Source organism: Scleropages formosus, chromosome 19 (genome assembly GCF_900964775.1).
Source record: "Scleropages formosus chromosome 19, fSclFor1.1, whole genome shotgun sequence".
Lineage (NCBI taxonomy): Eukaryota > Metazoa > Chordata > Actinopteri > Osteoglossiformes > Osteoglossidae > Scleropages > Scleropages formosus.
In genome coordinates this window covers 4,596,739-4,624,737 of record NC_041824.1, presented here as the reverse complement: position 1 = coordinate 4,624,737, position 27,999 = coordinate 4,596,739, and the positions used below count along the sequence as shown (strand labels likewise).

At 48.4% G+C, this 27,999-nt stretch overlaps 1 protein-coding gene across 1 annotated transcript in view; it reads left to right on the top strand.

Moving 5' to 3' along the window:
• The window catches only part of LOC108927614 (piezo-type mechanosensitive ion channel component 2-like), a 99,619-nt gene that overhangs the window by 51,244 nt on the left and 20,376 nt on the right, over window positions 1–27,999 (top strand). Inside the window, exons 6-31 of the mRNA XM_029246222.1 lie at window positions 1,904–2,153; window positions 2,871–3,084; window positions 7,807–7,975; window positions 8,571–8,666; window positions 8,935–8,967; window positions 9,932–10,073; window positions 10,220–10,326; window positions 10,948–11,178; window positions 11,762–11,876; window positions 11,972–12,165; window positions 13,144–13,292; window positions 13,667–13,840; window positions 16,316–16,465; window positions 17,111–17,178; window positions 18,227–18,387; window positions 18,590–18,766; window positions 20,399–20,521; window positions 20,750–20,950; window positions 22,057–22,261; window positions 22,339–22,440; window positions 22,752–22,917; window positions 24,590–24,833; window positions 25,226–25,322; window positions 26,112–26,271; window positions 27,035–27,124; window positions 27,580–27,695. Of these exons, the coding sequence (XP_029102055.1) occupies window positions 1,904–2,153; window positions 2,871–3,084; window positions 7,807–7,975; window positions 8,571–8,666; window positions 8,935–8,967; window positions 9,932–10,073; window positions 10,220–10,326; window positions 10,948–11,178; window positions 11,762–11,876; window positions 11,972–12,165; window positions 13,144–13,292; window positions 13,667–13,840; window positions 16,316–16,465; window positions 17,111–17,178; window positions 18,227–18,387; window positions 18,590–18,766; window positions 20,399–20,521; window positions 20,750–20,950; window positions 22,057–22,261; window positions 22,339–22,440; window positions 22,752–22,917; window positions 24,590–24,833; window positions 25,226–25,322; window positions 26,112–26,271; window positions 27,035–27,124; window positions 27,580–27,695 (3,934 nt within the window). The remainder of the gene's footprint in view (window positions 1–1,903; window positions 2,154–2,870; window positions 3,085–7,806; window positions 7,976–8,570; window positions 8,667–8,934; window positions 8,968–9,931; window positions 10,074–10,219; window positions 10,327–10,947; window positions 11,179–11,761; window positions 11,877–11,971; window positions 12,166–13,143; window positions 13,293–13,666; window positions 13,841–16,315; window positions 16,466–17,110; window positions 17,179–18,226; window positions 18,388–18,589; window positions 18,767–20,398; window positions 20,522–20,749; window positions 20,951–22,056; window positions 22,262–22,338; window positions 22,441–22,751; window positions 22,918–24,589; window positions 24,834–25,225; window positions 25,323–26,111; window positions 26,272–27,034; window positions 27,125–27,579; window positions 27,696–27,999) is intronic.

Sequence of the window (27,999 nt, the reverse complement as noted above, 5' to 3'; positions counted from 1 at the left end):
GCAGATAAGTTTTCGTCAGGCAAATAAGTTGCTGCATAGTCTGCATGCGCTGTACGTGTCATGTATGTATGAAATAGGCAGGTCTTGTAGCTCATGAGTACATGTTAGTGAAGTGAAGTCAGTGTTTTATTTCTCAAACTGATCATGTCTCCAAACAAAATATTTCATTTTCTTCTCTACTTTTCACTCTTCAACTTTGGTGAAAAGAGTCCTTTATATTATATTGAATATCCCACATTAAACAGCGTCTGGTTCGACCAAAGACTCGAGCCGTTTGGCTCTGCCGCGAATGCGGTTACGGGGCGGGGTCTCGTCGCATACGTATCCTACGTTAACCGCGCGTTTTATTCCATGGTCTCAAGTGTTTGAGAAAAACATACTTTGGCATCACGACCGCGCTGCTAGAGATCACCTCAAACGAACGAAAGCCATGCGGCCGCCGTGAGAATCGGCGCCCGGCGTCACCCGATCCTCGGCTCCGTGTCGCGCCACACGCGGGAGCGCTTGGGCCGCGTAAACGAAGGCCGCGCCGTCGGCCGAGCCGTTTCGGACCATTAGGGATCCCGCTACCTGACTTGAAACGCATCAAGGCTCTTTTTTTTAACTCTGCTGCTGAGATTGTTTGTGTAAGGGGCCTTTCTTTTTAAAAGAACCATAGAGGTGTTATTCATTGCGACTCGAGGGGAACGGTGCCGGTGTCTGCAGGGCCTCGATGCGTCCGACAGCCTATTAGGGTCTTTTTTCTTAAACGTTCTGCTCGCGTGATATTTCAGCGACCGGTTTTACATTATTCCTCTCGTCTCGGGTTACAGTACGGGCGCGTCGCAAACTTAAATGAAAACGAATCCCTGGCAACGCAGCAGAATTCTCCTCCCGGTTCCGAACGGCGCCGTTGCTTTTAAATGCCAGAGTCTGGGTTTCGGTATCTGGGACTTCTTGCGGTAGGAGAGGGTGATCGTTCGCAGACGTGGAAGTTCGTCGCGAGCCCCGTCCTGGAGATTCCATCCGTACGTGAGCGTTTTGTGGTTTTCAACACTCTTCTAGACTGTGGAGGGCTTAGATGTCTGAGGATCTCAGCTGTTTCAACATTATGGTTTGCTAATGATCTTAACCTGGATCTCATCTCGACACGCCGGCCTCTACCCGGTGGCGGAGCGGCTCGGATTAGGATTTTGTGCGTTTCTGAAAGACGCTACAGGATTTTGCATGTTTGGCGGACAACTGTTACTGGTGTTCGGTTACCCTTTGTTGCTGTGTCGTAAACTACGTGCTCCCCTCTCCCTTGTGGGACATGGCTGCAGCAGAGCAACAACTTCAGTTTTCAATGAGGTGAATCCTGTGGCTGATTAACACACATTTTCCCTATTTCGTTCATCCACTTAACTGTTGCTTTTCTCCGAAGCAACTTACAATGTCAAGCTACCGACAGTTATTTACCCACTTATGCAGCTGGCTAATTTTACTGGACCAATTTAGGGTAAGTACCCTGCTTAAGGTTGCGGGAGGTGGGATTCGAACCTGTGACCTTTGGGTCTAGAGGCATCAGCTCTAACCACTGTGCCGCCTTTTAAATTAATAGATGTGAAAAATTGTTTTTAGGACAATTCGCTTTATGAGCAAGAGGACTACTTTCCTCTCATCTCTCACTTCCTTCACAAGACAGCTTTTTTTGTTTTCTTCTCCTCAACTGTCAAGTGGTGACTTTCTCACACCTTTGTTATCCCACCACCTACTTTGCATGCATATTTTTTCCTGTGGTCTTCTTTCACTGTCAGCCGTTTGTGTGTTAACTGTGTGCGTCAGTGTGTTCAATGAAAACACACCGTATGTAACCTGGAGCTCTCCAGAGAAAGAGGTCGTGCTGCTTTAAGCTCACTCGCTCATCACTGACACCTCTCCTCAGAAGGACAAGGAGTGCGAGGAGCAGGAGGGAGACAAGCTCGACGATGACGTGCTGCGTGAAGAAGACCTCGAGGATGAGGAGGGGTCCGAGTGTCCCGACGAGGAGCTGCGGGACGTCCAGCCGCAGGAGGGAACCAAGATGAGGATCCTCCGACGGGTGGCGGGCGTGGCGTCCGAACTCAAGGAAATCGTTGGCAATCTCATTACCACGGCAGGGAAAGTAGTCGTAACCATATTACTCGGCTTAACAGGTGGGCCTTTTTCGGAAATTAATCTGTAGTTTGCAGCCGCTGAACTGCATTGGCTTTTTATGAGAGCTGCAGGAATGGACAGCGTCAAGGGGAAAAATTCGCATACGTTTCCCTCCGCGTGGGGGGTGCAGCGGGTCGAGCCGGGTCCTGCTCTCCGGTGGGTCTGGGGTTCGAGTCCCGCTTGGCGTGCCTTGTGACGGATTGGCGTCCCGTCCTTGGTGCGTCCCCTCCCCCTCCAGCCTCGTGCCCTGCGTTGCCGGGTTAGGCTCTGGCTTGCTGCAACCCCACTTGGGACAAGCGCTTTCAGCCAGCGTGTGTGTTTGTGTCTGTGTGTGTTCCCTCCGCATGGTATCAGAAGCAGCCCAGTTTATTCAAAGCAGAAAAAAAGCGGTTAAAAATAAACTCGTTCCATTTTTCCCCTGGGGGGTGCTGTGGTGCAGTGGGTTTGACTGGGTCCTGCTCTCCGGTGGGTCTGGGATTCAAGTCCTGCTTGGGGTGCCCTGCGCTGGACTGGCATCACATCCCGGGTGTGTCCCCTCCCCCTCCAGCCTCGCGCCCTCTGTTGCCGGGTTAGGCTCCAGCTCCCCACTACCCCGTATGGGACAAGCAGTTTCAGACAATGTGTGTGCGTGTTTTTCTCCTTGATTATTAGACATATGCATTGAAATATAGCTGCAAAGCCTAACGTCGTGCCCGTGCCGTGTGGGGCTCTTGCAGGGATTACGCTGCCCTCGCTCACCTCGGCTGTGTACTTCCTGCTTTTCCTGGGCCTCTGCACCTGGTGGTCGTTGTGCCGCACCTTCGAACCGCTCGTCTTCAGCTGCCTCTGTGTGCTGATGGCCATCTTCAGCGCGGGCCACCTGGCCGTGCTCTATCTCTACCAGCTGCAGACCTTCCAGGAGCTTATCTCGCCCACGGACAAGTATATCAGGTGAGAGAGACAGGCTCGCGACCCCTGTGACCCCTGCTCGTTGAACCCCGTGACATGAGGCTGTGACCTCTCCCAGCTTGGAGGTTGATTGATTTCAGGCTTCTAGGTCTTGCTATCAGCACGGTGGTGGACTTTCTAGATGAAGATGGCTTTCACAAGGCTCGGCCACGTGCTCGTCGACTTCCGTAGTCCAGGGGCTTCGGGGGAAGTTTTTATTGGAAAAGCATGTTTCACTGGAGGTACAGTTCCCACAACTGAGCTCCCTTTGAAGGTGTCGGTTGTCTGAATGTTAGCTTGGCCAACATTACATTTACTTCATCCTTCTCCTGTTTGATGATGAAATGTGAGTTTCTTTAGCAGATGCTTTTTTCCAAAGCGACTTCCGGTTCCCCGTGACCCCGTATGGGACAAGCGGTTCTGAAAATGTGTGTGTGTGTGTGTGTGTGACTTCCAATGGATCCTATGTAGTGTTACCAGCCCACACACCTTATTCACAGTGTTGAATTATGCTGCTAGATACATTACTTATACTGGGTCATTCATCCATACATCAGTGAAACGCATACACACTCCCTCTGTCACTCACACACTACGGGTGAACCTGAACAGCATGTCTTTGGAGTGTGGGAGGAAACCAGAGCACCCGGAGGAAACCCACGCAGACACGGGGAGAACATGCAAACTCCACACAGACTGAGTGGGGATCGAACCCATGTCCTCTTGCGCCATCCAGGCGCTGTGAGACAGCAGGGCAGATGAAGACTACTTACACTAAATCAAAGGCTGTTCTTTATCATCGCTTTTTGCCTTGTTTTTAAAATGAGAAAAACTCGAGATACCACATTAAACCAGGTAAATGAACTTCTGTTTTACTGCTGTACTGCGTTATTACAGAACTTGTTCAAAACCTTTCATCCCCTGGCACCTCCGGTTCCAAAATCCGAGAAGTTGAAGGGGCCGCTGGGAAGTTTTCGGGCGCCTTTAGGCTCCTGTAGCTGTAGATTGATGAACGGCCATCGTGAAGCTGGGAGGCGGAGCCTTTCTGAGCTCTGTGCTCTTCGGGGCTCGTGGGGTCAAAGGTTACGAGCATCATAAATCATCTGCAAAACAGCGCGACAGTGATGTGGCGCCTGGAGCTTCTGCAGATTCTCGTTCATCTTCAGGTCTGTCAGGATTCTGGTGGAACTGTGTACCGCAGTAACAGGGTAGGGTGAGATTTCAGGTCCTGCGCTCTGCTCTTCTGCTCGCATTGCAAACTTGCACACAGATACACACTCTGGACCGTGCGTCGTCTTCAAACGAGTCGTCCTTTTTTCTTGCATATCCCCGACACGTTCTCCCATAGGGGGCGCGATGCCGCTGTGGGTTGAACCGGGTCCTGCTCTCCGGTGGGTCTGGGGTTCGAGTCCCGCTTGGGGTGCTTTGCGCTGGACCTCCAGCCCTACACCCTGCGCTGCCGGGTTAGGCTGTGGATTCTATTAAATAGTTTAAGCTGTTACAGGGCACACACAGTTCTATGGGATATAACTCGCAGCTCGGTTTCTTTTTCTTTGGCAGCACTTGACAGGTGACCCACACCGCAAACCAGTTAGAGATACGGGTTAAAATGTACGGTACAGGTTGGACTGCTCGCTGATTTGTAGCCGAAAGCACGAGGATCACCGCTCCGTCCGGTGCTGTATGTGGCGTGAACACTGTGTGCGGTGTCTTTATTTCAGCAGGTCAGCTCCGTGTCACGGGGACATTGTCTGAGCGGCATCTCAGATCTCACACACACACAGAAACACAGAGAAGCAGGCCTCCTGTGCTGTGCCCATAAGCATGCGGACGTGCGGTGGGGGGGGCGCCACATGGTCCTCATTACTGGCGAGGAGGGCGGCTGCTGCTTTCAGAAGGGCACACACGGTTCTGGGGAATTCAGGCAAGGGTTGGGGGGGGGGGGTCGCAGGGCACTTTCCCAGAAAACAGGACGTACTTTGTGTGGATTAGGGCGCGACTGGTGGCGGCGCTGCTCCTGCCTCATGGCGTGTCTCCGGGGAGGCGACACCGGTGCTTCCGAAGTCCTGCCTGCGCGGCTGCTTCAGCTGCGTCAGACTCCTCCGAACGCCTCACCTGAGACCAATACCGACGGCGGCACTTCGAGGAATTTATAAATGTGTGGCTTTTTTATTATTATTATTTTTATTGTTAGTATTGTAGATGGCGTGGGGGGTGCTGTGGTGCAGTGGGTTGGACCGGGTCCTGCTCTCCGGTGGGTCTGGGGTTCGAGTCCCACTTGGGATGCCTTGCGACGGACTGGCGTCCCGTCCTGGGTGTGTCCCCTCCGGCCCTGGTGCCCTGTGTTGCCGGGTTAGGCTCCGGTTCCCCACAACCCCGTATGGGACAAGCGGTTCAGACAACGTGTGTGTGTGTGTGTGTGTGTGTGTGTGTGTGTGTGTTGTAGATCTGTGGGACGCACCGTGACACAGGAACACACACTGACACACACACCGAGACTCACGCATGGCTCCTTCTCCGGTGTGTACGACAACCCCGCTGTGAATAAACGCTCCTCGGAACCGCTGCTGAGCTCAGAAGATACGGTCACCTTAGCGTCCCTCCCTGAGGACGGTCTCCGTGCTCAAGATCATCGCTTCCGAGTTCATACGTGTTTCATTTAACGATGTGTTTACGGAATATACTGTGTGTTCTCGAGATTGGCAACAGCATACATGGAAGCACACAGCATTGGCACACTTCCCTTCTGCACGGTCTCTGTAAAAGAGCATTTTCGTGTGTGTGTGTGTGTGTGTGTGGAACAAAAGGATTGTGCAAGAAGGGATATGAGAGAAGTGACAGTAAACTGTCATGACCAGTGGACCCTAAGTGATGTACCTGTACAGTGCTGTGAAAAAATGTTTTTTTTTTTAATTATTGAGAATTTTGTTTCATTATTATAGTATATTATATGTGGGGGGCGTGGTGGTGCAGTGGGTTGGACCACAGTCCTGCTCTCCAGTGGGTCTGGGGTTTGAGTCCCGCCTGGGGTGTCTTGCGACGGACTGGCGTCCCATCCTGGGTGTGTCCCCTCCCCCTCCAGCTTTACGGGACGAGTGGTTCAGACAGTGTGTGTGTGTGTGTGTGTGTGTGTGTGTGTGTGTGTGTGTGTGTATATATTATATGTGTTATATATGTATGTGTTATATAGTTTTACATGTATACATGTATGTGTTATATAGGTTTTTTTAATATTTTTAAAATTATTTTTATTATTTTATTATCATGATAAAATATTCTCAATTTTTTCTGCTCAGATCTTTCTCTCAGTTCCGCTAGTGACTGAATGGAGTCTGAGCGAGAAACAGTGATTCCTCTCTGGTTTCTGTCTCATTTCCCAGGTGTGCAATGTAATGAAATGTGCACTGCGGTGTGGAAAAGGTATTAAGGGGGTAAATAGTCAGTTGTTTGAATACACTGAGGCCTGATAACATGTGAACATTTCACACCATTGCACTCTATGTCAATCTGTTCCACATACAGAAAACATGGTAAAGTTTGTTAGCGTACATCCTAAAGCACCTTTTATTACTCTAATGAAGGAAGCAGGCTTGACACAATGAGCCAGGTTTGGAAGAGCCCCTAAAGACTGTGTGTGTGTGTGTGTGTGTGTGTGTGTGTGTGTGTGTGTGAGAGAGAGAGAGAGAGATTTTTGGTGCTCTGCTGTTGCTGTCAGCTGCTTTACTAAACGGAGAACGAGTTTCACTTTTACTCCTCTCTCGCGTTTACCGTGGTCGTTGGTCCTTAAAGGGCTTCTGAGTGAAAGGAGTCTTTCTGCTCACGAATTTCGCTTCTTGCCCTGTGCAGGTCATTCCGCATCGCTGCGTTTGGTTAGAGGTTTTGTTTGGCGAGTGAGACATCTGCTTTTGTTTTGCTCTTTCGTTTAAAAATGTCTAATGAGCCCTGAGTCACTTGAATTAAAAAAAAAAAAAAAAACAGCTTTTGAATCTAAATGTTAAGTTAATTGAAAACATTCCAGTGCGATTAGAAAGGCTGGTCTGAGGTTCGAGGCTCCTGGAGCGGGGCCGCGAGGGGCCGAAGTACGTGTTTGCCGTGCGCTGGCACTGCTGAAGTTTACCGCGTCGCTCTGAAAGTAAACACGTACTGCAGGTACACGTGTGGAAATTTATTCTTAGAATTTTTCAGAACCTTTTATTAACCTCTAAAATAAAATTAAAACTGATTTTAGATTACGGGGGGAAAAAAATGCATTTTCTCCTATTCTTGATCAATTTCATCCTAAGGGGACGTTGCTTTATTACCTCCGCTTTGGTCTGCATGGTAACAGTACACCATGTTTACGCAGTTAATGCTCACGGACGCCAGCTGTGAACACTGTGGAAGCGAGCGCACAGAATGCGGTCCCTCATCCCTGATCCGTTTGGGTTCTCTTTATCACCATCTCTCTGCTTGGTGGGTCAGCGCAGGTCATGTTCCCCTCGCTGCACACAGTGCTTTTTAAATTTGAAATGGATAAGGTAAGATGCTGCAATTTAAAAATGAACCGATAAAGCCTGTGCGTTAATATTTGACAAGGTATCAAAATGTATTTACTGTATCTTATGTAGACGGTCCTAAATCCTTCAACGCACCAATGAACGCGGCATTGATTTCAATGTGTTTCAGTGATTTTTCACTTGCAGTCAATGTGTGCTTTTTTTTTTTTTTCCCCTCTTCCCTCCACAGTTTGTTTGGCATATCCTCCATCATTCAGCACGATTGTTCGCAGACGTGGAAGTTCATTGTGAACCCCAACCTGGAGTGGTTCTACTTTGCCAATCCCATCATGCTCCTGGTGCTCTACTACACCCTGGCCACCTTGATACGCCTCTGGCTCCAGGAGCCCGTGGACCCTGTAAGCTGGGCTCCGGTATACTAATAATACTGTATGTATGTATTACTCCCCCACATCCACCACCCCTCCGAGGCTGCTAAGGACTGAGGACTCCAAAGTTCAAATAAAATTATTTATTTATTTATTTATTTATTTATAGAAGTGCTCTCTCTGCTGTTGTTCTTCTGAGGGTTGCCACACAAAATTTCATTCTATTGCATACAATGACAAAGTATCTTATCTTTTTTATTTTATCTTTTCTTCTCTTATCTTTTCTTCTTTATCTTATCACCTTTTCTTATCTTTTTTTTAATCTTATCTTACATTTTCTTCTTTATCTTGTCTTAGTTATCCCATCTTATCGTCTTCTCTTTTCTTATCTTATGTATATAGATCACATTGTGAGTTGGCACTCATTGGTCATACTGAGGACTTAAGTATGTTTAATCTTTTTCTGTGAATCACAGTGAAAATGAATTCATGCAGAATGAAATATGTGCAGCTGTGATAAAAAGTAGGGTAACTCGACAGTCGGTTTGCTCGTTTTTGTGCAATTACTGGGTACGTGAACGTGCTGTTTTGCGAACTCCCTGAGATGACAGTGACGTTTCTGTAGGCGCAGTGCGCGGAGGAGGAGGAGGAGGAGGAGGAGGAGGGGCGGGGGGACGAAAAGCCGGCGCGTCGCGGCTCCGGTGCCGAGAAGAATGGACAGGTGAGCGGAGAGGAGTCCAAACCCGTTCTGATCTGTGCTCGTCTGTCGTCACGCCGTAGTTAACGTTTTACACTCAGTTTTACAGCAGTGTGAGTGAAAGGCGCGGATATGATCGGTGTGCACCTGTCGCACCCATACTGTCAGTCGCAGGGCGTCGATCCGGCGATCTGCAGGGATGGAGCCCCACGGGAGGGTCGGAGCGCTTGACCGAGGTTCCGTCAGCCCTTTTTCACCACGCACCCCTCTTCCTTTTCCTGCTGTTTTTCAGATTTTCCCCCCGCCGGATGGCTACAGCACGTCAGTGAGTGTCTCCTCTTGACCGTCATTGCACTGCAGGTCATGAAAACACCTCTTCTTTCCTTTAATACACTCATCCCTCGTTATTTGGTCTCCCGGTATCTGGTTTCTCGTGTATCCGGTTGGAGGTTATTAATACCGCTTTATCGTTAATCAGTCTGGACTTTTCTGTGTCCGCTCTGCTGCATCTGGTCTGCGCCGTGACATTCGGCACGGCCGCATTCGGAACCTGCGCCAGTGTGCTGCGTAGGAGAGATCGAGAGATTCGCTCCGCTGTGGGAACCGTGTACACCCCTATGTCCCCCGACGCTCTCGGTTGAAATAAAAAAAAAAAAAAAAAAAAGTCGTCGTCGTTCTGGCCTCTGTTCCAGATGTAGACTTTTGGGGGGGAAAAGTCTCAGACACAGTGGTGAGAACGTTCTTTAGAAAAAGGCTCGTATTTGCTGCTACATGACTGGCCCTTTTCTAATTGCACTTATCCCACCCATCCATGATTTCAAATTACAAAGAATCAGAGGTAATTAAATTAAATTAAGTTTTTTAAATAAATATGAATTGTTTTTCAAAAGTAAAACTGCTTAAAACGTTACCCAACTTTTCCCTTAAGGTACTCAGCATTATTTAGGGTTATTCTGAGATGAACTTGGGTTGGGCCTGGAATGAACCAGAACTCTTCCTCCATAAAAAAAATGGAATAAGTCACTTCATTATCCAAATTTACGTTGTAATATATTTTACAATGTTTTGGTGGGTGTCTAGGAACCACTGAGGACCGCTTAATGGGGGGGGATTTTGCAAGCTGCCCCAGATGCTGACAGCTGACCTGAAAAAAAATGGAGAAATCTGAGCAGTCCGTGTGCGTTTTCACATTTCAGCCCTATGATCTTTAACGTAAACAGCCGGGCGAGAAGGGCCACGAGCTCCGTGGGGGTGGTGTCTCCACAGGCTGAGTGTCGCTCTCTGACCAGGTGATGCTGGTGGCCCCCAACGGTACCCGCCTCGACTACCTGTCCAGCGGCGTCCCCTGCGAGAGCGAGCCGGCGAGACCGGGCCCCTGGACCGCTGCGGAGGACGCGCGGGACACACGGAGCCCGGCAGGGTCTAAGACGGGTCGGTCCGACCGAACTTCGAACCGCCGTCAGCTTCCGGTGCTCAGCGCAGCCCTGCTGGGGAGGGACATTGTGAGAGGGACTCTTTGGGAAATAGGAATGTGTGGAGCTTGAGGGTCACGGCCGCCGCCGTCGTTCCGTCCGCAGGGGGACGGGAGTCCGAGGAGGAGCGGGGCGCCACGGTGAGCTCCGCGGTCGCAGCCTTCCGGTTCATCATGAAGCAGAGCTACATCTGCGCTCTCATTGCCATGATGGTGAGTGTCTTCAGCAAAGGGTTTCCAGCTTTGGGCTCCGCGTCCCAGACAGCTGGAAGCGTAGCGGTTAGAGCTGCTGCCTTTGGATGCAAAGGTCACAGGTTCAATTCTCACCTCCTGCTGTAGTACCCTTAAGCAAGGTACTTACCCTGAATTGTTCCAGTCAAAGTAGCCAGCTGTATAAGTGGGTAAATTACAGTAACTACCTTGTAACATTGCATGTTTGTCAGCTAAATGAGTCAATGTAGGAAGTGTCACCAGTTCGGTGGAGATGCTTCTCCAGGGTGGCCTGGGGGCATCGGAACCACCGCATCTGCAGTTGAACTGCATAACACCTTGTACTTCTTCTCAGGGTAATTTCTGAAAAAACATGTGGATTTGTCATTATGGATTATGACTGTGACCGTGAGTACGCAACAGACGAAATAACATTTAATTTAAAAATCCTTTTATTCGAAAGGACCGCTTCATAGCGATTTAAGCAAAACCTTCCTTCGACCGAAGGTAAAGCTGTGATTTCAGGAGCGGCTTTAAATTTTAATAGCAGTTTATACTGCCGCGGGGTTTTTTAATTTTTGTTTTAACCGTGTTTACCTGTCCTCCTGCTCCGTGTTCCCACAGGCCTGGAGCATCACCTACGTGAGTTGGCTGACCTTTGTTTTCCTCATCTGGTCGTGCACCCTGTGGATGGTGCGGGACAGACGCAAGTACGCCATGCTCACGTCGCCCTTCATGGTGCTCTACGGGAACTTGCTCATCGTGCTGCAGTACGTGTGGAGCTTCGAGGTGCTCCAGGGCGTCCCGGGCCTCTTCCTCAAGAAGGAGGTGCCCTTCCGCGAGCTGGGCTCCAAGGTACGCGCTAGCGACGCGTTTTCCCCTACCGTACTCCATAGAGAAGAAATAAAATACAAAATTAAAACAATATCTCATATGTTATACTTAGAATTCTGTGATTTCCTCATATGCGCACAAGTCCTGGGGTGGAGTTGAAGTCTTTTTTTTTTTTTTTTAAATTTCCTCAAAATTGAAAATCAGAGTAGTCAGAGTTTGTTTTACAGTGTTTAATCTATATTATTGTTGCGAAAATGTATTACAGGAATGTGAATACTCAGTCCATAGACTCACAGAAACTATGTTTTGGTTCTGGCTCTGTTGCGGAGGAACAACCTTCCCCTGTCACTCAGAACTGCTGAATCTCTGTCCACATTTAAAAAGGGTCTTAAAAGTCACCTCTTCCAGACTCACTTCTCCCATCATCTCTTAAGTTCATGTAAGGTGTAAATGTTCATGCGCCATAACTTTAAGATCATGTCCGGATAAACCTTTACACAGCATCACCTGTAATGTAATGCAAATGGTTACATATACAGTATATAAGTGCTTGTCCACGCCGTCCAGACTAAGCAGCTGCGTGGACGTTCTCATCCCGGTGCAGGTCCTCTGTCTGCTGACCTTCTGGCTGCTGCTGCGACAGGCGCTGATGGAGCGGAGGGAGAAGCTGCAGGAGGACGTGGGGCTGTCCCATGTCCGGGTGGGCGGAGCCACCAAGGGTGAGGAGTCCCCGCTGGACCGGAGTCGCCTGGGGAGGCCGCACTCTCCGTGAGGCGCAGTGGCGCACGCCTCACGGCCGTTCCCTCTCTTCCAGAGGACAAGAGTGACGGCGCTGCCGGCGACAAGGAGGTCGTTCACGTCCTCGGCAACATCGTGATGTCCATGTTCGCCAAGTACTGGATCTACGTCTGCGGAGGCATGTTCTTCTTCGTCAGCTTCGAGGGCCGCATCGTCATATATAAAATCATCTACATGATGCTCTTCCTTTTCTGCGTGGCCCTCTACCAGGTAATTCCCATCATCCTCTGCTCCTGTAGGGAAAGGGTGACATGTTGGACAGAGGTGGAACGCTGTAAAAAAAAAATTAAATTACAATAGGATGTCAATCATCCAAAAGTCACCCATCCAAATCATCAATTACCTGAACCACGCCCCCCCCCGAAAAAATTCCAGTACCTTATTCTAATATGTGCACAATAACTTAGTTATTTCTGTTTATTTTATAAAAAGTGTGATATACCTGTAAAGTTGAAACCATGTAAAACGGTTAGGTAAGTTCAAAATAAATATACGTTGTCTCTTCAAAATGTTTTGGTTATTATTTAAAAACAATTTCTTAAATCGGTAATTTTAAATAATACTTCATTTTTCTAAATACAGTTGCAATAACTGTGTGTGCGATAATTTAATTGTACGAGTCATTACTCATTGTTTCATGTAAACTGGCTGTTGATGTGTATGTTTCATTATCCAAACTATTGGATGAACCAAACTAACCTTTACATTTATTTATCTAGCAGATGCTTTTCTCCAAAGCAACTTCCAATGAACTCCATGTAGTGTTATGAGCCCACACACCTTATTTACCACGGTGACTTACACTGCTAGATACACTACTTACACTGGGTCACTCATCCATACATCAGTGGAACACACACTCCCTCTGTCACTCACACGCTATGGGGGAACCTGAACAGCATGTCTTTGGAGTGTGGGAGGAAACCAGAGCACCCACAGGAAACCCATGCAGACACAGGGAGAACATACAAACGCCACACAGACCGAGTAGGGATCGAACCACTGTCTTCTCGCACCACCCAGATCCTCTGAGACTGCAGCTCTACTCGCTGTGCCACCTTTCTACCCTACTTAAAAAAACAAATCATTAAATAAAATAAAAATGTAAAAAATTTCCATGATTAGTGGCTTGGTCCATGAATTAATGATCTTGCCCACACTTCTCAAGTGTTCCCTTCTGGGTTACAGGTGCACTACGAGTGGTGGAGGAGGATCCTCAAGTATTTCTGGATGTCTGTCGTCGTGTACACGATGCTCGTGCTCATCCTTGTCTACACGTTCCAGTTCGACTCCTCGCTCCACGTGTGGTCGAACATGACCGGGCTGAGTAAGCAAAAGTGAGTCCCGCACCTGCTCGGGCTCCAGACCAGTGAAGTTCATTCTCTCGCTGTTGAGTTACTTCCAAGCGGAGGTGGCGCGAACTGGGCTTCCCTCCCGCTGCCTCCAACGCTCCCCTTGCTGGTGAGCTTGAGGAGCAGATCCTCACCTCCATGACACCCGCCATGGACAATAAAGTGCCCAGCAGCACGGCAGGAAAACCTGGACAAGAACCTTTAAAAATCCCAAGGCTTCTGTAAATATGTCAAATAATTTGGAAATATGTCTCTCGCTCAGTGTCGTTTACATACATCCAGTTTAGTTCACGCAAACTTGAGTGCCAGCAGAGCTCAGGCTCCCGGGGCGTCACGGCGGATGTTGCTCCTCGTTCCAGGCTGGAAGACCTGGGGCTGGAGAAGTTCTCCGTTCCGGTGCTTTTCACCAGAATTTTCATCCCTACCTCCTTCCTGCTCGTCTGCATTCTGCACCTGCACTATTTCCACGAGCGCTTCCTGCAGCTCACGGACCTGAGCGCCATGGCAGCCAAGCAGGAAAGCGCTGTTTACAGGTGAGCATCAATCCCAGCCCCAGCAGCTACCGCGGTACACTGTGTTCACGCACACCACGCTCGGTAAGATCAGTACACTTCGGCATTATTTCTGTAGAACCATCACAATCCATAATGGAATAAACTACTTATTGTCCAGGGAGTAAAAGTAACTGATGAGGACCAGTAAAGGATGAATAAATCACAGCAGTAGGTTATGAGGCTCTGTACTTAGTGCATGTGACTGTATGACTGGTTTTCTAGCGTGAAAGTAGTGGCTTTTCTGACCTTTCATAATCCTGTGGGTCAGTGTCTCAGAATCATGACTTTGTTGGATTGGTTGAGTTCCGATGAGTTCTGGATGTCTTCTCTTTAACATCCAAGTTGTTTACCGAACTGTACAGTACAGTTTCGATATGTGATGTGCTGATTTTAATGTGGGAGAAGGTGGCGTAGCGGTGAAAGCCATCGCCTTTACGTTTATGTGACACTTTGCTTCAACATGACTTATAATGTTAAGCTACTTACAATTATTTTACCCATTTATACAGCTGGGTAATTTTACTGGAGCACTTTATAGTAAGTACCTTGCTTAAGGGTTCTCTAGCTAAAGGTGGGGATTGAACCCGTGAGCTTTGGATCCAAAAGCAGCAGCTCTAACCAACCACACTGCCAGGTGTTAGACTTGTGGCTCTCAGATTGCAATCCCACCTCCTTCTCCGGTACCTTCCATCAAGGCACTTTCCCTGATCTGATACAGTAGAATTACCCTGCTGCATAAATGTGTAAATCGGTGTAATTAGCTTAACATTGTGAGTCGCTTTAGAGAAAAGTATCAGGTAAATGTAATTTATTGTATAGAGCAGAGTGACGAAGAGGGCCGGACAAAAGATACAAGCCGGACAGTGAATGTAAATGTAATTCTCTCGCTCTGGGTACATTTTAACTGCACGCTTAGGTAAAGTATCACCAGAGTGATACACACCTCTATCCACCGATTACTGCTGGTCACTCTTTATCATAAGCAACAATTTAGTTTTTTGGTGGCATCTTTAGTACAGCTCGGAGCACAGTGGAGCTCCACTGAATATCTGTATGTATGGTGTTGTCCTATGGGAAGGGGACAGTTGGTAGCGTAGTGGACAGAGCTGCTGCCTTTAGACCCACCGGTCGCAGGTTCAATCCTCACCTCTGGCTATAGTACCCCTGATCAAGGCGCTTACCCTGAAGTAGGTCCGGTAACACTACCTAGCTGTATAAATGGGTAAAGAATTGCAAGTTGCTTTGGAGAAAAGCGTTGGGTAAATGTAGGGCTTAATAGGGTGTTTATTCAGGTCTGTTATCATTATGTAGAGCTAGATGTCCAAAGTATAGCTTGTGCAAAATATACAGGTTTAGATTGTTGTTTTTCAATTTTTTTTTTTATAACTTGTAATGATGTATGGATGAGTGACCCAGTGTAAGTAGTGTTATCTAGCAGTGTAAGTCACCGCGGTGAATAAGGTGTGTGGGCTCATAACACTACATAGAGTTCACTGGAAGTTGCTTTGGACAAAAGTGTCTGCTAAATAAATAAATAAATAAATGTTAATGTAATGAATTTGACACAACGAACACGAAGGTTAGTTGGTGTTTCGAGACCGTGCGCTTCCACCCCTGTAGCCCCATGTTCTCAAAACGATGCTTTGTTAAAACTGGTCTGATGTATCTCTGTAGGTAACAATGAAGGAAATTATTAGTAAATGTTGATGTTTGCCAGATTGCTGGCTGCTGTGTCAGTCTGGGCTCCTGTTGTCTTTAACTTTCCTCGTCTCTCACTTGTTCTTCTTTGTCATATTTCTCCATTTCGCTTCTCGCACAGCCGTGCCAAAGTCAATGGCCGTGTCGATCTAATCATGAATAGGTGGGTACTTGCTTGCTTTCTGACCTGCGCTGCTCTGTTTCTCTACCTCATTCCTTAACCGCAGTCCAGTAGCTCCGACTGTGAAGCCCTTTCCCACAGAGGAGCTGCAGTATTGTGTTCGGTGCAGTTGGAAAACCAAGTTCATTGACCTGGAACACGTTTCTGGGCGGGCGGTGACCTGTCCTGCCTAGAACTTCAACATCCTGTCCGTTCCTTGATTTTTGAACCTCCCGTTTTCATTCCAAGCACGTAAACCATATCCGGATATTCCTCTGTAGCACATTTACCATTATCCAGGCCACTGGGCACCTGCGACTCCGCACCGCTTTGTGTCTGCTGCTGCGAGCGTAGACATTGTAGGCTGTTCCGTTCAGACCCCTTCCTTCGGTGTGAAGAGATGCCGAGCGAGAGGACGGCGTCGCTGGTCGCCGTGACCGAACGCTTTTCAAAAGTGACTTAAGGAGGCAGGTGTCACTGTAGGTCACCTTCATAAGTGTGCCTGTGAGAGTCTCATGGTGCTGAGGCAAAGAAAAGAGGCAAATGGTGCACAGTAGAAGGACCCCGAAAGTAAAAAGTGGCTCGTCTGCCCTCAGACTTGCTCATCTCGACGGCAGCTTACCCGACATCAGCATGATGAAGTCGTCCTCTGGCGAAAGCGTGAGTGTGGAGGGAGGAAGGGGAGCGGAGGAGCCCACGGAGCCGGACGGCAAAGCCCAAGGGCAGCTCCGCGCCGAGGACCCCGAGTCGCCCGCCGACCACACATCAGGTACTGCAAACGCCACCCAGGCCTCCCGAGTGATCGGGGCTTTCTGCGTCACAATATCGCCGCGCGCCGCTGCACTTCGGACCGGTCGGTACCGTCCTGCCTTCTGAGCAGGAAGGAAAATACAGATGCTCCTCGACTAACGATGGGGTCGCGTTCCGATAAACCCGTCGTATAAGTGGAAAAAGAATACGTGCAGAACCGCGCCTACCGAACATCGTAGCCTGGCCCGGCCTACCTTAACCGCGCTCAGAACACTTATCGTAACCTACAGCTGGGCAAATTTCAGCAGGAGACATACATGGGCGTTTAGTAGACACGATGGGATGTGAACACACAACATAAAAAAATGCTTTCGACACAGGATCGGTTGTTTACACTCATTGGGGCGATCGCTACGGAGACTGCGAGTATTGGTTGAGTGGATGTTGCGGCTCGCTGCCATCGCCCAGGATCGGGAGAGAGTGTCGTACCGCATATCGCAAGCGCGGGAACGGAGCGAAATTCAAAATTCGAAGTACGGATTCTACCGAATGCGCATCGCTATCGTTCCATCGTAACTTGGAAAAATCGTAAGCGGAACCATCGTAAGTAGAGGAGCATCGGTATCGGGAAGAAGTAGGAGAACGGAGAGAACACAGACTCGACATCTTCGCTCCGTTTTAACTAAGTGGAAGACGGAACAATTGCGGTGTAGATTGAAGCTGTTCTTGGAAACGGCGGAACAAACACATGCATCTGGGAAATGAAGAATAGATTGCAAACATTAGATAGTTGATAGCTCCTGTGCCATAGCTTCAGGGAATAAAGGAGGTACTAATGAATCTGTAAGTAAGGAAATGTGGAAAAGATATCTGTCGTTTCTGTTTTTTCAGTATGTGCTGAAGGAAACGTTTCTGAGGTGCATTAACCTCACTTGGCAGCACGGTGTCAATTTATATCACTGATAACTGTCCGTTTCTGACGATATCCAAGCCAAGTCTCCTCTCCAAATGAGCACGTCTCGACTTGTCGGCTGAGCGCACGCGGTCTCGGGCACGAGAGCACGATCCACATTTCTCGTAATTCTCGAAGAGCGACACGTTGGTGATGTCCTTCGGGGAAGTGTCTTCCCTTCGGGTTCCCGTTCGTCGTCTGACCCCCCCGAGTGCAGCGGTGCACGTTCTTTTTCTGGCAACTTTTTTGATTACGTCCTCTCCATAGACATAGGGGGGCAGCTGGTAGCGTAATCGTTAGAGGCGCTGCCCTCGGCCCCAAAGGTTGTTGGTTCGAATTGCACTTCTGCCCGTAGTACTCTCGAGCAAGGCACTCTCCCAAAAATTGCTCCAGTAAATTTACTCAGCTGTGCAAATGGGTAAAGAACTGTAGTCACATTAACATTTTAAGTCTCTCTTGAGAAAAGCATCAGCTAAATGAATAAATGTAAGTAATATTGGTGAAATTAACAGTCGAACTTAAGCGTTAACCTCTTTCTGCAGCGGGGTATTTTTCCCGGGGAAGTTCTGAGTACGTAGTTCAGGTTTCCAACAGAGCCCCTCCTGGGAGCTCCAGCAGCCTTGAGGTTACAGTTCTGTGCCCTCAACCGCTCTACTACCTGTTGTCTTGTGCCATTTTCCGTTTTAACTATAATACAGTTTGCATTTTGTGGATACTTTTAACTCAGATAAGCCAGTTCCTTTAAGCACAACTTACAATAGGGTTTGCATGGTATGAAAACGTTTCTCCCATATGTGGATTTCAGATCTGAAAAACAAGTGGCACTTGGTCATGGATCGGATAACTGTGCTCTTCCTCAAGTTCCTGGAGTGCTTCCACAAGATGCAGCTCTTCATCTGGTGGCTTCTTGAGCTGCACATCATCAAGATCGTGTCCTCGTACATCATCTGGGTCTCCGTGAAGGAGGTACAGGGACAGCAGTCACCTTCGCTGCTTAGAGATAGGGCGCCAGGTGTGGGGTCCACGTGAGCTGCAAAAGTCAGTAGAGAAGCTGAAGAGCATCGTGTGTGTATGTAGCTGGCACGATTCTGAATTATTAGTAGCGCTGGATGACAGCATTTGAGCGTTCGGAGATTTAGTCTTGTGCTACTTGTTGTCTCCAATCCAGGTGTCACTGTTCAATTACGTTTTCTTGGTGAGCTGGGCCTTCGCTCTTCCGTTCAGCCAGTTCCGGCCTTTGGCTTCCAGCGTGTGCACCGTCTGGACGTGCGTCATCATTGTGTGCAAAATGCTGTACCAGCTGACGTCCATCCAGCCCGCCTTGTACTCCAAAAACTGCTCCATGGTTTGTAAAGCTGCCAGCTTCTGCTTACTGCTGTCGTTTTTGTCTGATTTCAGTGTTCGCTCTGTGACAATGAGTTCAGTCCTTTCCTCAGTTCTGTGGTTCTGCATGTTATTGACTAACCAGCCCTCATGGACCTAGACAAGTTCTAACAGTAGATAAACCCGTAGGAGCCGTGTGTGAGAAAGTCCACCTCGCTGCTTCTATATCGGTGAAAGTCTTTCCTCAGTGAGAAGGATCCCATGGACCACGACTGGACCGTGAAATGTCCAGAGACATTTTAAAGAAACCAAAAGCCACTTCTCGGCCTCCACAGATCTCTCAACATGCTAAAGATTGGAATTCATAATTCCAGCATCGGGGAAGATCGAATAGTTGTGGTTTTCGTGATGGGATGGGCAAGAGACAACCCTTCTCTATGAAAAGGACTGGAAATCTTGGTTTCTTGAAGCTTCAGACCTCTGGAATGCTGTTGTCTGGAGCTTTGTCATGAACACAGAAGGGCACACAAGACCAATGTGGTGCATTTCACAAGATAAACTGGTGGTGGTGGAGCGATGGCATGGGGTTTCTGCGATTCAAGGTCCTACTTCGAGGTGTTAAATCTATGATACAATTTCTAGGAAAGAAAGGAATTGGGGTTTGGAATAGCAAAGTGGAGACCTTAAGCCCACTGGCTCTGATGTTGGGGCAGGACTTTTAGAGAACAGTGCCAAACAACATTCCCCCAATCATCAGTGAGCTGAAGTGCTTCTGCAAGGATCAGTTTGAGTGAATTCCCTCAATCTGAGAGATTGATGAATTCATAAGGGAAATTATTACCAAGTTATTACCTCTAAGGGGGATCTAGAAAGTGCCGAATCAAGAGGTGCTTGCTTTTCACACACGGCTTCTGCATGTTCATTTACTTCTAGGTGAGCAAATGGTGATTAAATCCTTCATTTATCTGCTGTTGGGACGTGGCAACGTTGTTAATGTGCAAAACCAAAGAACTCATGTTTATTCATTTAGCTGATGCTTTTCTCCAAAGCGACTTGCAATGTTACACTACTTATAATTATTAACCCATTTATACAGCTGGGTAATTTTACTGGAGCAATTTTAGGGTAAGTAACATGCTCTATAGCTGGAGGTGGGATTTGAACCTGCGACATTTGGGTCCATAGTTGCCCCGAACTTAAAGAAGGTATCCTTCCTTTTTCTCACCGCTACCAGTAGCACAACTAGTGGAAGATATTCTCGGAGATGTACGTCGCTTTGGAGAAAAGCGTCTGCTAAATTAATAAGTGAAAATGTCATTTGAGGGTCCAGGGTAAGGGGGGCGCGGTGGCGCAGTGGGTTGGACCGGGTCCTGCTCTTCAGTGGGTCTGTGGTTTGAGTCCCGCTTGGGGTGCCTTGCGACGGACTGGCGTCCCGTCCTGGGTGTGTCCCCTCCCCCTCCGGCCTTACGCCCTGTGTTGCCGGGTAGGCTCCGGTTCCCCGTGACCCCCTATGGGACGAGGGGTTCTGAAATGTGTGTGTGTCAGAAAGAGGTCAATTTCATGACAGTGTGGGCCGAGAGGCGCTGCTGTCGGGCGTCCTGTGCCTGCGTGACGCTCTCCGGCTCATTAGCGACGTCCCGCTTCCTGCTCGCAGCCGCTCAACTACACGGACGCGCAGAGGAGCGAGATGCAGACCTCCGTCCTCTACAGCAGCCCTGTGGATCCTGCCCACTGGGTGGGCCTTAGGAAGTTCTCTCCTGTGCTGGAGAACCTGCGGGTAGGTGGAGAACGGAGCAACCGACACGGGAGGATTTGTTGTTATATTAATTAACTATTTAATTATTTAATAGTTACAGTATAATCACTAATTATACTTTCATTACATGGTTCCTATATCTCGCCTGATTTTATTCTAACGCCGGCGTTTCCTCAAAGGTGCATTTCTCTTTTTTCGCCTTTGCTACGAACAAACAAGGTCACTTTCTTCGCTTCTGTCCGTGTGCAGAACAACCTGCTCATGTTGGCCCTGCTGGCCTTCGAAGTGACCGTTTATCGTCACCAGCAGTTCTACCGGCTGAAGAGCAACCTCACGGTTCCCGTCACCAAGACCATCTTCCACGACATCACGAGGCATCACCTTGACGACGGCATCGTGAACTGCGCCAAGTACTTCATCAACTACTTCTTTTACAAGTTCGGGCTGGAGGTGTGTTATCTGTCCCAGCAGCGTCTCTACGTAGTTTCCATTAAATAAATAAATATGTAATTTATAAACATGCTTAACGGGGGTGCGGTAGCGCAGCGGGTTGGACCGGGTCCTGCTCTCCGGTGGGTCTGGGGTTCGAGTCCCGCTTGGGGTGCCTTGCGATGGACTGGCGTCCCGTCCTGGGTGTGTCCCCTCCCCCTACGCCCTGTGTTGCCAGGTAGGCTCCGGTTCCCTGCGACCCCGTATGGGACACGCGGTTCAGAAAGTGTGTGTGTGTGTGTGTGTGTGTGTGTGTGTGTGTGTGTGTGTGTAAACATGCTTATATACATAATAACGCCTCATTTTTCCTCCCATTTTTTTAACATTGCCCCTTCATTCTGGCAGACTCAGACATGTAAATGGAAGCGTTTCATTTCAGAGCCAATATTGTAGTTCTGTTTGTGCTGGAGATCAGAAAAAAAGTCTCTGATTAGTGTCATTCTGATTCTAATTCTGATTTTATGCCTGTTGCTGAAAATTAAAAAAATAAATGGAATTAAGAATTTAAGTTAACAGGTGGCATGATGACACAGCGAGTAGCACTGCTGTCTCACAGTGTCTGGGTTGTGTGAGAGGATGTGGGTTCGATCCCTGTTCAGTCTGTGTGGAGTTTGCATGTTCTCCCTGTGTCTGTGTGGTTTCCTCCGGGTGCTCTGGTTTCCTCCCACATTCCAAAGACATGCTGTTCAGTTTCACCCGTAGTGTGTGAGTGACAAAGAGAGTGTGTGTGTTCCACTGATGTATGGAAGAGTGACCCAGTGTAAGTAGTGTATCTAGCAGTGTAAGTCACCACGGTGAATAAGGTGTGTGGGGTGATAACACTACGTAGAGTTCATTGGAAGTCACTTTGGAGAAAAGTATCTGCTAAATAAATGTAACACCTCATTTATTCATAAATGTGTTGAAAATATTTTATGAATGTGTTAAAAATGTATGGATATCTTGAGTATAATTTAAGAATCATTTTACTGTAAAAATAGTTCTTGAGGAAATGCTCATGTTCTCTCTCTCTCTCTCTCTCTCTCTCTCTCTCTCTCTCTCTCTCTCTCTCACCGCACACGACGCAGACCTGCTTCCTCCTGGCGGTGAACGTCATCGGCCAACGGATGGACTTCTACGCCATGCTCCACGCCTTCTGCTTGATCGCCGTCATGCAGCGGCGCCGGAGGAAGGCCATCGCCGACGTCTGGCCCAAGTACTGCTGCTTCCTGGCCTGCATGCTGACCTTCCAGTACTTTGTGTGCATCGGCATCCCACCTGTGGCCTGCACAGGTGAGTTCCCTCATCGCCCCTTCCGAAGGACCGCCGCCGCCCGGGACGCTCTGCTGACCTTCTGGGCCGTGTTTCAGACTATCCGTGGAGGTTTCCTTCTTCCACCGTGGACTCGAATGTCATCAAGTGGCTCTACTTCCCTGATTTCCACACGAAGCCCAACCCCCTCTTCCTCCTCTGTGAGTAACCACAAGCTGCTGCCCTTATTAGTGTTAACAGTGGTGTTACTGTTGGCGAGGAGGTGCCTGATTTAATTCTACTTTTCGACATTCTGAGCAGTTTGGGAGGGTCATCCGAAGGGTCCCTTCTGGGATTTGAACAAGTGACTGGTTACGACTGCCTGTTCTTCACAGCGGTAGCTTTTAAGATGATGATCTCGTGGAGGACGCGGATGGAGGTCCCCCTCCGAACACGGTGCTTTTCAAGCGCTTCCCTGTAGGTGGTGTGAACAGAGGTGTTTGTGCTCTCCTTCCTCGCCTTCTCGCACCAGACGACTTCATGCTGCTCCTAAGCGCCTCCTTGCAGAGGCGAGTCTTCGAGGACGAGAACCAGGAGGCGGTGGCCGCGGTGGCCGGAGACAACGTGGAAATTTGCCGGGACCTGGACGCTGCCTCGTTCAGCCAGCACAACCCCGTGCCGGACTTCATCTACTGCAGGTGCTGAATCTCCGGCGCCGCCGCTCACAACGTGCATATAAATCCTTCCCGTTTCTCTGGGGGTTCTCTGACGTGGCAAAAATATTGACGTCCCCGATTTACGATGGGGTTATGTTCCGATGAACCCATCGTAAGTCGAAAATATGGCAAGTCGAAAATGCATTTAATACACCTCACCTGCCGAACATCATCGCTTCTTATCCTTTAAGATGGTCGAGATTGTTGATTGCGAAAGTCCAAGTTCGCGTGCGATGGCCATTACGGGCTTGCTGTCTTCATGCTGGGCAATTATCTTGAGTTTCTCCTCAAGAGCCATCGCCTTCCTCTTCTTCTTCTCACCAGTAACAGGAGACGCAGATGGGGGTTTCGTAGACATGATGGATGCACAAAACACAACGTAGATATCGGGGGGGGGGGGTATCCAAAAAACTCTGGAAACACAGAACACTGTAGAGCATCGGTTGTATACACTAGGGACCGCATGGCAGACTGGGAGATGCGGATCGCTGCCGCTGCCCAGCATCACGAGAAAGTATCGTATCGTACATCGTTTACCCAGGAAAAAATCTAGATTTCAAAATTCGAAGTACAGTTTCCGTGGAATGTGTATCGCACCATCGTAAAGTCGAAAAATCGTAAGTCGGACCATCGCAGCTGTAATCAACTTCGGAGCATTTGCATCATGTCAGACTGTGGCCACTGTAGGTAAATCGTGCATCGATGAAAATGACACGATATTTGCAGGATTCCTGCACGCGTGAGTCGTGCGTCAGTTTATCGTCGAGTATTCTCGTTTTTGAACGCGTAGGCACCCATCGAACGAGCGGCAGAAACGCATCCGCGCGTACGGACGGCGAAACGACGTCGTCGGAACGTCCGTCACCAAGCAAGGAAAGATCGTGCCTTTCCTTTTCAATGTTCTCCGCTGTCATATCGGATGACATATGAAAGGGAAAATCTATTATGTGCTGCCGCTCCTTGCTTACCGTAACATCATCCTTGGACTTAGGAACTGTTCTGTGTAATTTAATACGTAGCTCTTAAATATGGAAAAAGGATTGATTTGACATAATTGGGCTTGGCCAAGCAGGGAAAAATTGAGTTTCAGCCGGTGAAGTCTGCGCTTCGTCTTATAATACTCTCTCTTGTCGTCCGACATTCCAGCGGTAAGATCCGCTCCAGTTCTCCCTTCCTTTTTTTTCTTTTTAAATAAGAGACAATAGATAGTGGTGATGAGACGAGGTTTTATGATTCAAGCCTTGAATTCTCCCTCATACATGAATGGAATATTCCAAATGAAAATTTAAATGCAATATTAACTAAATTTGTGGAGAAGAGCCCGACGCTAATGTTCGTGAAGAAGGTCTCGTCTTGCCGCGTATGAAATATTCAATGTTTTGTCCGCAGTACAGTTTGAGACCTTGTGAACCGTTTATGTTCTCGCTCTTCCATCGGGTTTGCTCCGGCGTCCAGAAAAAGGTTTATTCTGACCGTTTTGTTATCCGTGGCCGCTTGCAGCCTCGTGTTCTCTTGGGTCGTCTCATCGGTCGGCGCTCAGGCCTGGAAACGCGTTCTTAACGTGTAGTTAACAGCACCTCTTCGACGCCGAAGACGCGTCGCTGAATAAACACGGACGCTCATGCTTCTGTCCTGCTCTGGCCTCAACCCGCAGGTCGTACCTGGACATGCTGAAGGTAATCATATTCAGCTACCTCTTCTGGTTTGTTCTCACCATCATCTTCATCACGGGCACCACCCGCATCAGCATCTTCTGCATGGGTTACCTGGTGGCCTGCTTCTACTTCCTGCTCTTTGGCGGGAACCTGCTGCTCAAGCCCATCAAGAGCATCTTGCACTTCTGGGACTTCCTCATTGCCTACAACGTGTTTGTCATTACCATGAAGAACATACTTTCTGTAAGTGACATACCTGACAAATCAACGCTGCTGATGATGATGATGATGATGACCGAGATGTTTTGATGGGTCCTTTTGGACCAGGAATATTTCTGCATTTTGGGAAAACCAACAGCTGATCTTTTTGGCTGTGGGATCTTATTAAAGGTGGAAAAGACACGATTTGTCAAATTCAGTCTTTGCCTCAACAAACGCTAAGATTACAATAAGGGCTCGAATGAACGAATCACGCGTATCGTTTTAACGTTGTCTGCATGCGCCGGCTTTACCGTAAGTGTCGATGTCCACCTGCTGGACTTCGGAAAGCGTGACGTATTTTTGACCAGCGTGGAACTTCCCGGGAAATTGACGTCTCTGACAGGTGACGCCGTCTCTCCCGTCCTGCTCCGCAGATCGTGGCCTGCGGCTACATCAAGGCCCTGGTTGCCAACAGCTGTTGGCTCATTCAGCTCTTCAGTCTGGCCTGCACCATCAAGGGCTACTCGCGTCGTGAGTGACCCTTCCCTCCGAGCTCAGCCGACACCTGCTTGTCGTATCCGACGTGACCTGCGATGATTTCGATAACATTTACACTTACATCTATTTATTTGTTTATTTATCTTTTCTCCAAAGCGACTTCCAATGAACTCTGTGTAGTGTTACCAGCCCACACTACATACCACTGAATCATTTCATGGGTCCTTTGCCCGATCAAATGCTGTGCGTTATACACCCCCCCGGGCAAACTGTGCTTAATGTATGTGGCCATTGATGCTTCACAAAAACTCATCCAGGGTAAAATTGTTAATGAAGGTTGGCAGGTGAGGTCTTTGCCCTTGAGATATATTACATACATAGCACAGTTGCCCCCCCTTGTCCGTGGGGGATACGTTCCAAGACCCGCAGCGGATGCCTGAAACCACGGATAGGACCGAACCCTATACGTACTATGTTTTTTCCTATAGAGAAGAGAAAAAAAACGTAAGAATTGTTTATTTCTGGAATTTTCCATTTAATATTTTCACACCTCGGTTGACTGCGGGTAACTGAAACCGTGGAAAGCAAACTGCGGATGGCGGGGGACTACTGTATATCTTTTCTTGGCTAACGCTGCTGCCTTTGGCCCCAAAGGTTGCAGGTTTGAATTTTACCTTCAGCCGTAGTACCCTTGACCAAGGTATTTACCCTAAATTGCTCCAGTAAAATTACCCAGCTGTGTAAATGAGTAAATTGTAAGTCTCTCTGGAGGAAAGTGTCAGCTAAATGAATCAATGTAAATGTGTGTGTGTCGCACCCCAGCGGAGCCCAACAAGCAGTGCGAGCTGCCCAGCGACGAGGCCGGAATCATCTGGGACAGCATCTGCTTCGCCTTCCTGCTGCTGCAGCGTCGCGTCTTCATGAGTTACTACTTCCTGCACGTGGTGGCTGACATCCGCTCCTCCCAGGTCTTAGCATCCAGGTGAGGAGCGTCGAGGAGCAACTTCGGACCCTTCCTGAGAAAAGCCTGTTTGATCGTCATATCTTGTGCAGCACGGCCATGCAAATTGCTCAGCGTTTTCCCATTTTTACTGAGAAACCAACTCCCATTTTACCAAAACGTTGCATTGTGGTGAACCGAACACGACTTTTGGTCCTTTGTGCCTGATACTTTTTGTGGTCTTGACTGGACTTTAAAAAGGGCCAAAATATTACTTGCTAAAATTATGCTACTGTAACCGTAGTGTAATTTTAACAATGTATTGAGGTATCAAGCAAAAGTACACAAAATCGTGGGGCAGTACTGTCTCGCAGCACCTGGGTGGTGCAAGAGGGGATGGGTTCAATCCCCGCTCAGTCTGTGTGGAGTTTGCATGTTCTCCCTGTGTCTGCATGGGTGCTCTGGTTTCCTCCCACACTCCAAAGACATCCTGTTCAGGTCCACCCATAGTGTGTGAGTGACAGAGAGAGTGTGTTCCAGTGGTGTATGGATGAGTGACCCAGTGTAAGTAGTGTATCTAGCAGTGTAAGTCACCGCGGTGAAGAAGGTGTGTGGGCTGGTAACACTACATAGTATCCATTGTAAGTCGTTTTGGAGAACAGCATCTGCTAAATAAATAAATGTAAAATCATGATAAAGCTTTAATTACCCTTGCTCTTGTACTCTTTGAATTATCACATTCATGCATGCATGAAGAAACAGTGTAAATCATGGTACATCATGGGAACTGCTGGCTCTCTTTCAGAGGGGCTGAGCTCTTCCAGGCCACCATCGTGAAAGCTGTCAAGGCGCGTATCGAACAAGAGAAAAAGTCCATGGACCAGCTCAAGAGACAGTGAGGCTCCACTTCTTCTTGTATTCAATCAGTAACCGAGTCACAAAGTGCACGTCGTCTCCTGGTGGTTCCCTGGACATGACAGGTACTTTACTTCCCCACCCGTAGTCCCGGAGTCTCCACCCACCCAGCCAGCAGAGCGCCGTAGCTCTAACGCAGCATCTAAACTTCACCGATGCGCACATGGTGTCGCCATCAGAGCCACCAAACATCCCTTCCTCACCTTCAGGCTCTTTCGAAACGTTTAAATTCCCCCCGTCGATTGATCGCCTGCACCCGGTACTCGATTTCCCTGGGAGTGGGCGTGGCCAAGCTGGTGCCCGCTGCTTCACGATGACAGTCTCGCGATGCTGCGAGTTTGCAACCGTGAGATCCGCCATCCAGGCCTTATTTTAGGGTTTTAACAGCATCCGCGTCAAAGAAGATGACGTTTGTCTTTTCTCGTGTCTGCTTAGAATGGACCGCATTAAGACCCGCCAGCAGAAGTTTAAGAAGGGTAAGGAGAGGATGATGAGCTTGGCCCAGGAGTCAGTGGAGGGACTGGCTGCGAAGAGAGAGGAAGATGGCGATGGTAAAACACCATTCATTTCATTCATTATTTATTTTATCTATGTATTCATTTATGATTATTTTATCATTTATTTATTATAGAAGGTGTGTGTCTAGATGACCAGTGTCAATGGGGATTAACAGAAACCATAAATCTCTGTGTTTGATGCAAGAATTGAGCACGGTTTATGATGGACTTCACGGCCTTTGTCTTACTTTCCATTAAATTTTGACACGTCGAGACTTTTTATTGTTGGACCTGCTTCAGCCTGCTTCACTTCGGCCCCTGGTTCTTGTCCTGACGTGTCCCCGTTGACTGCTGTACG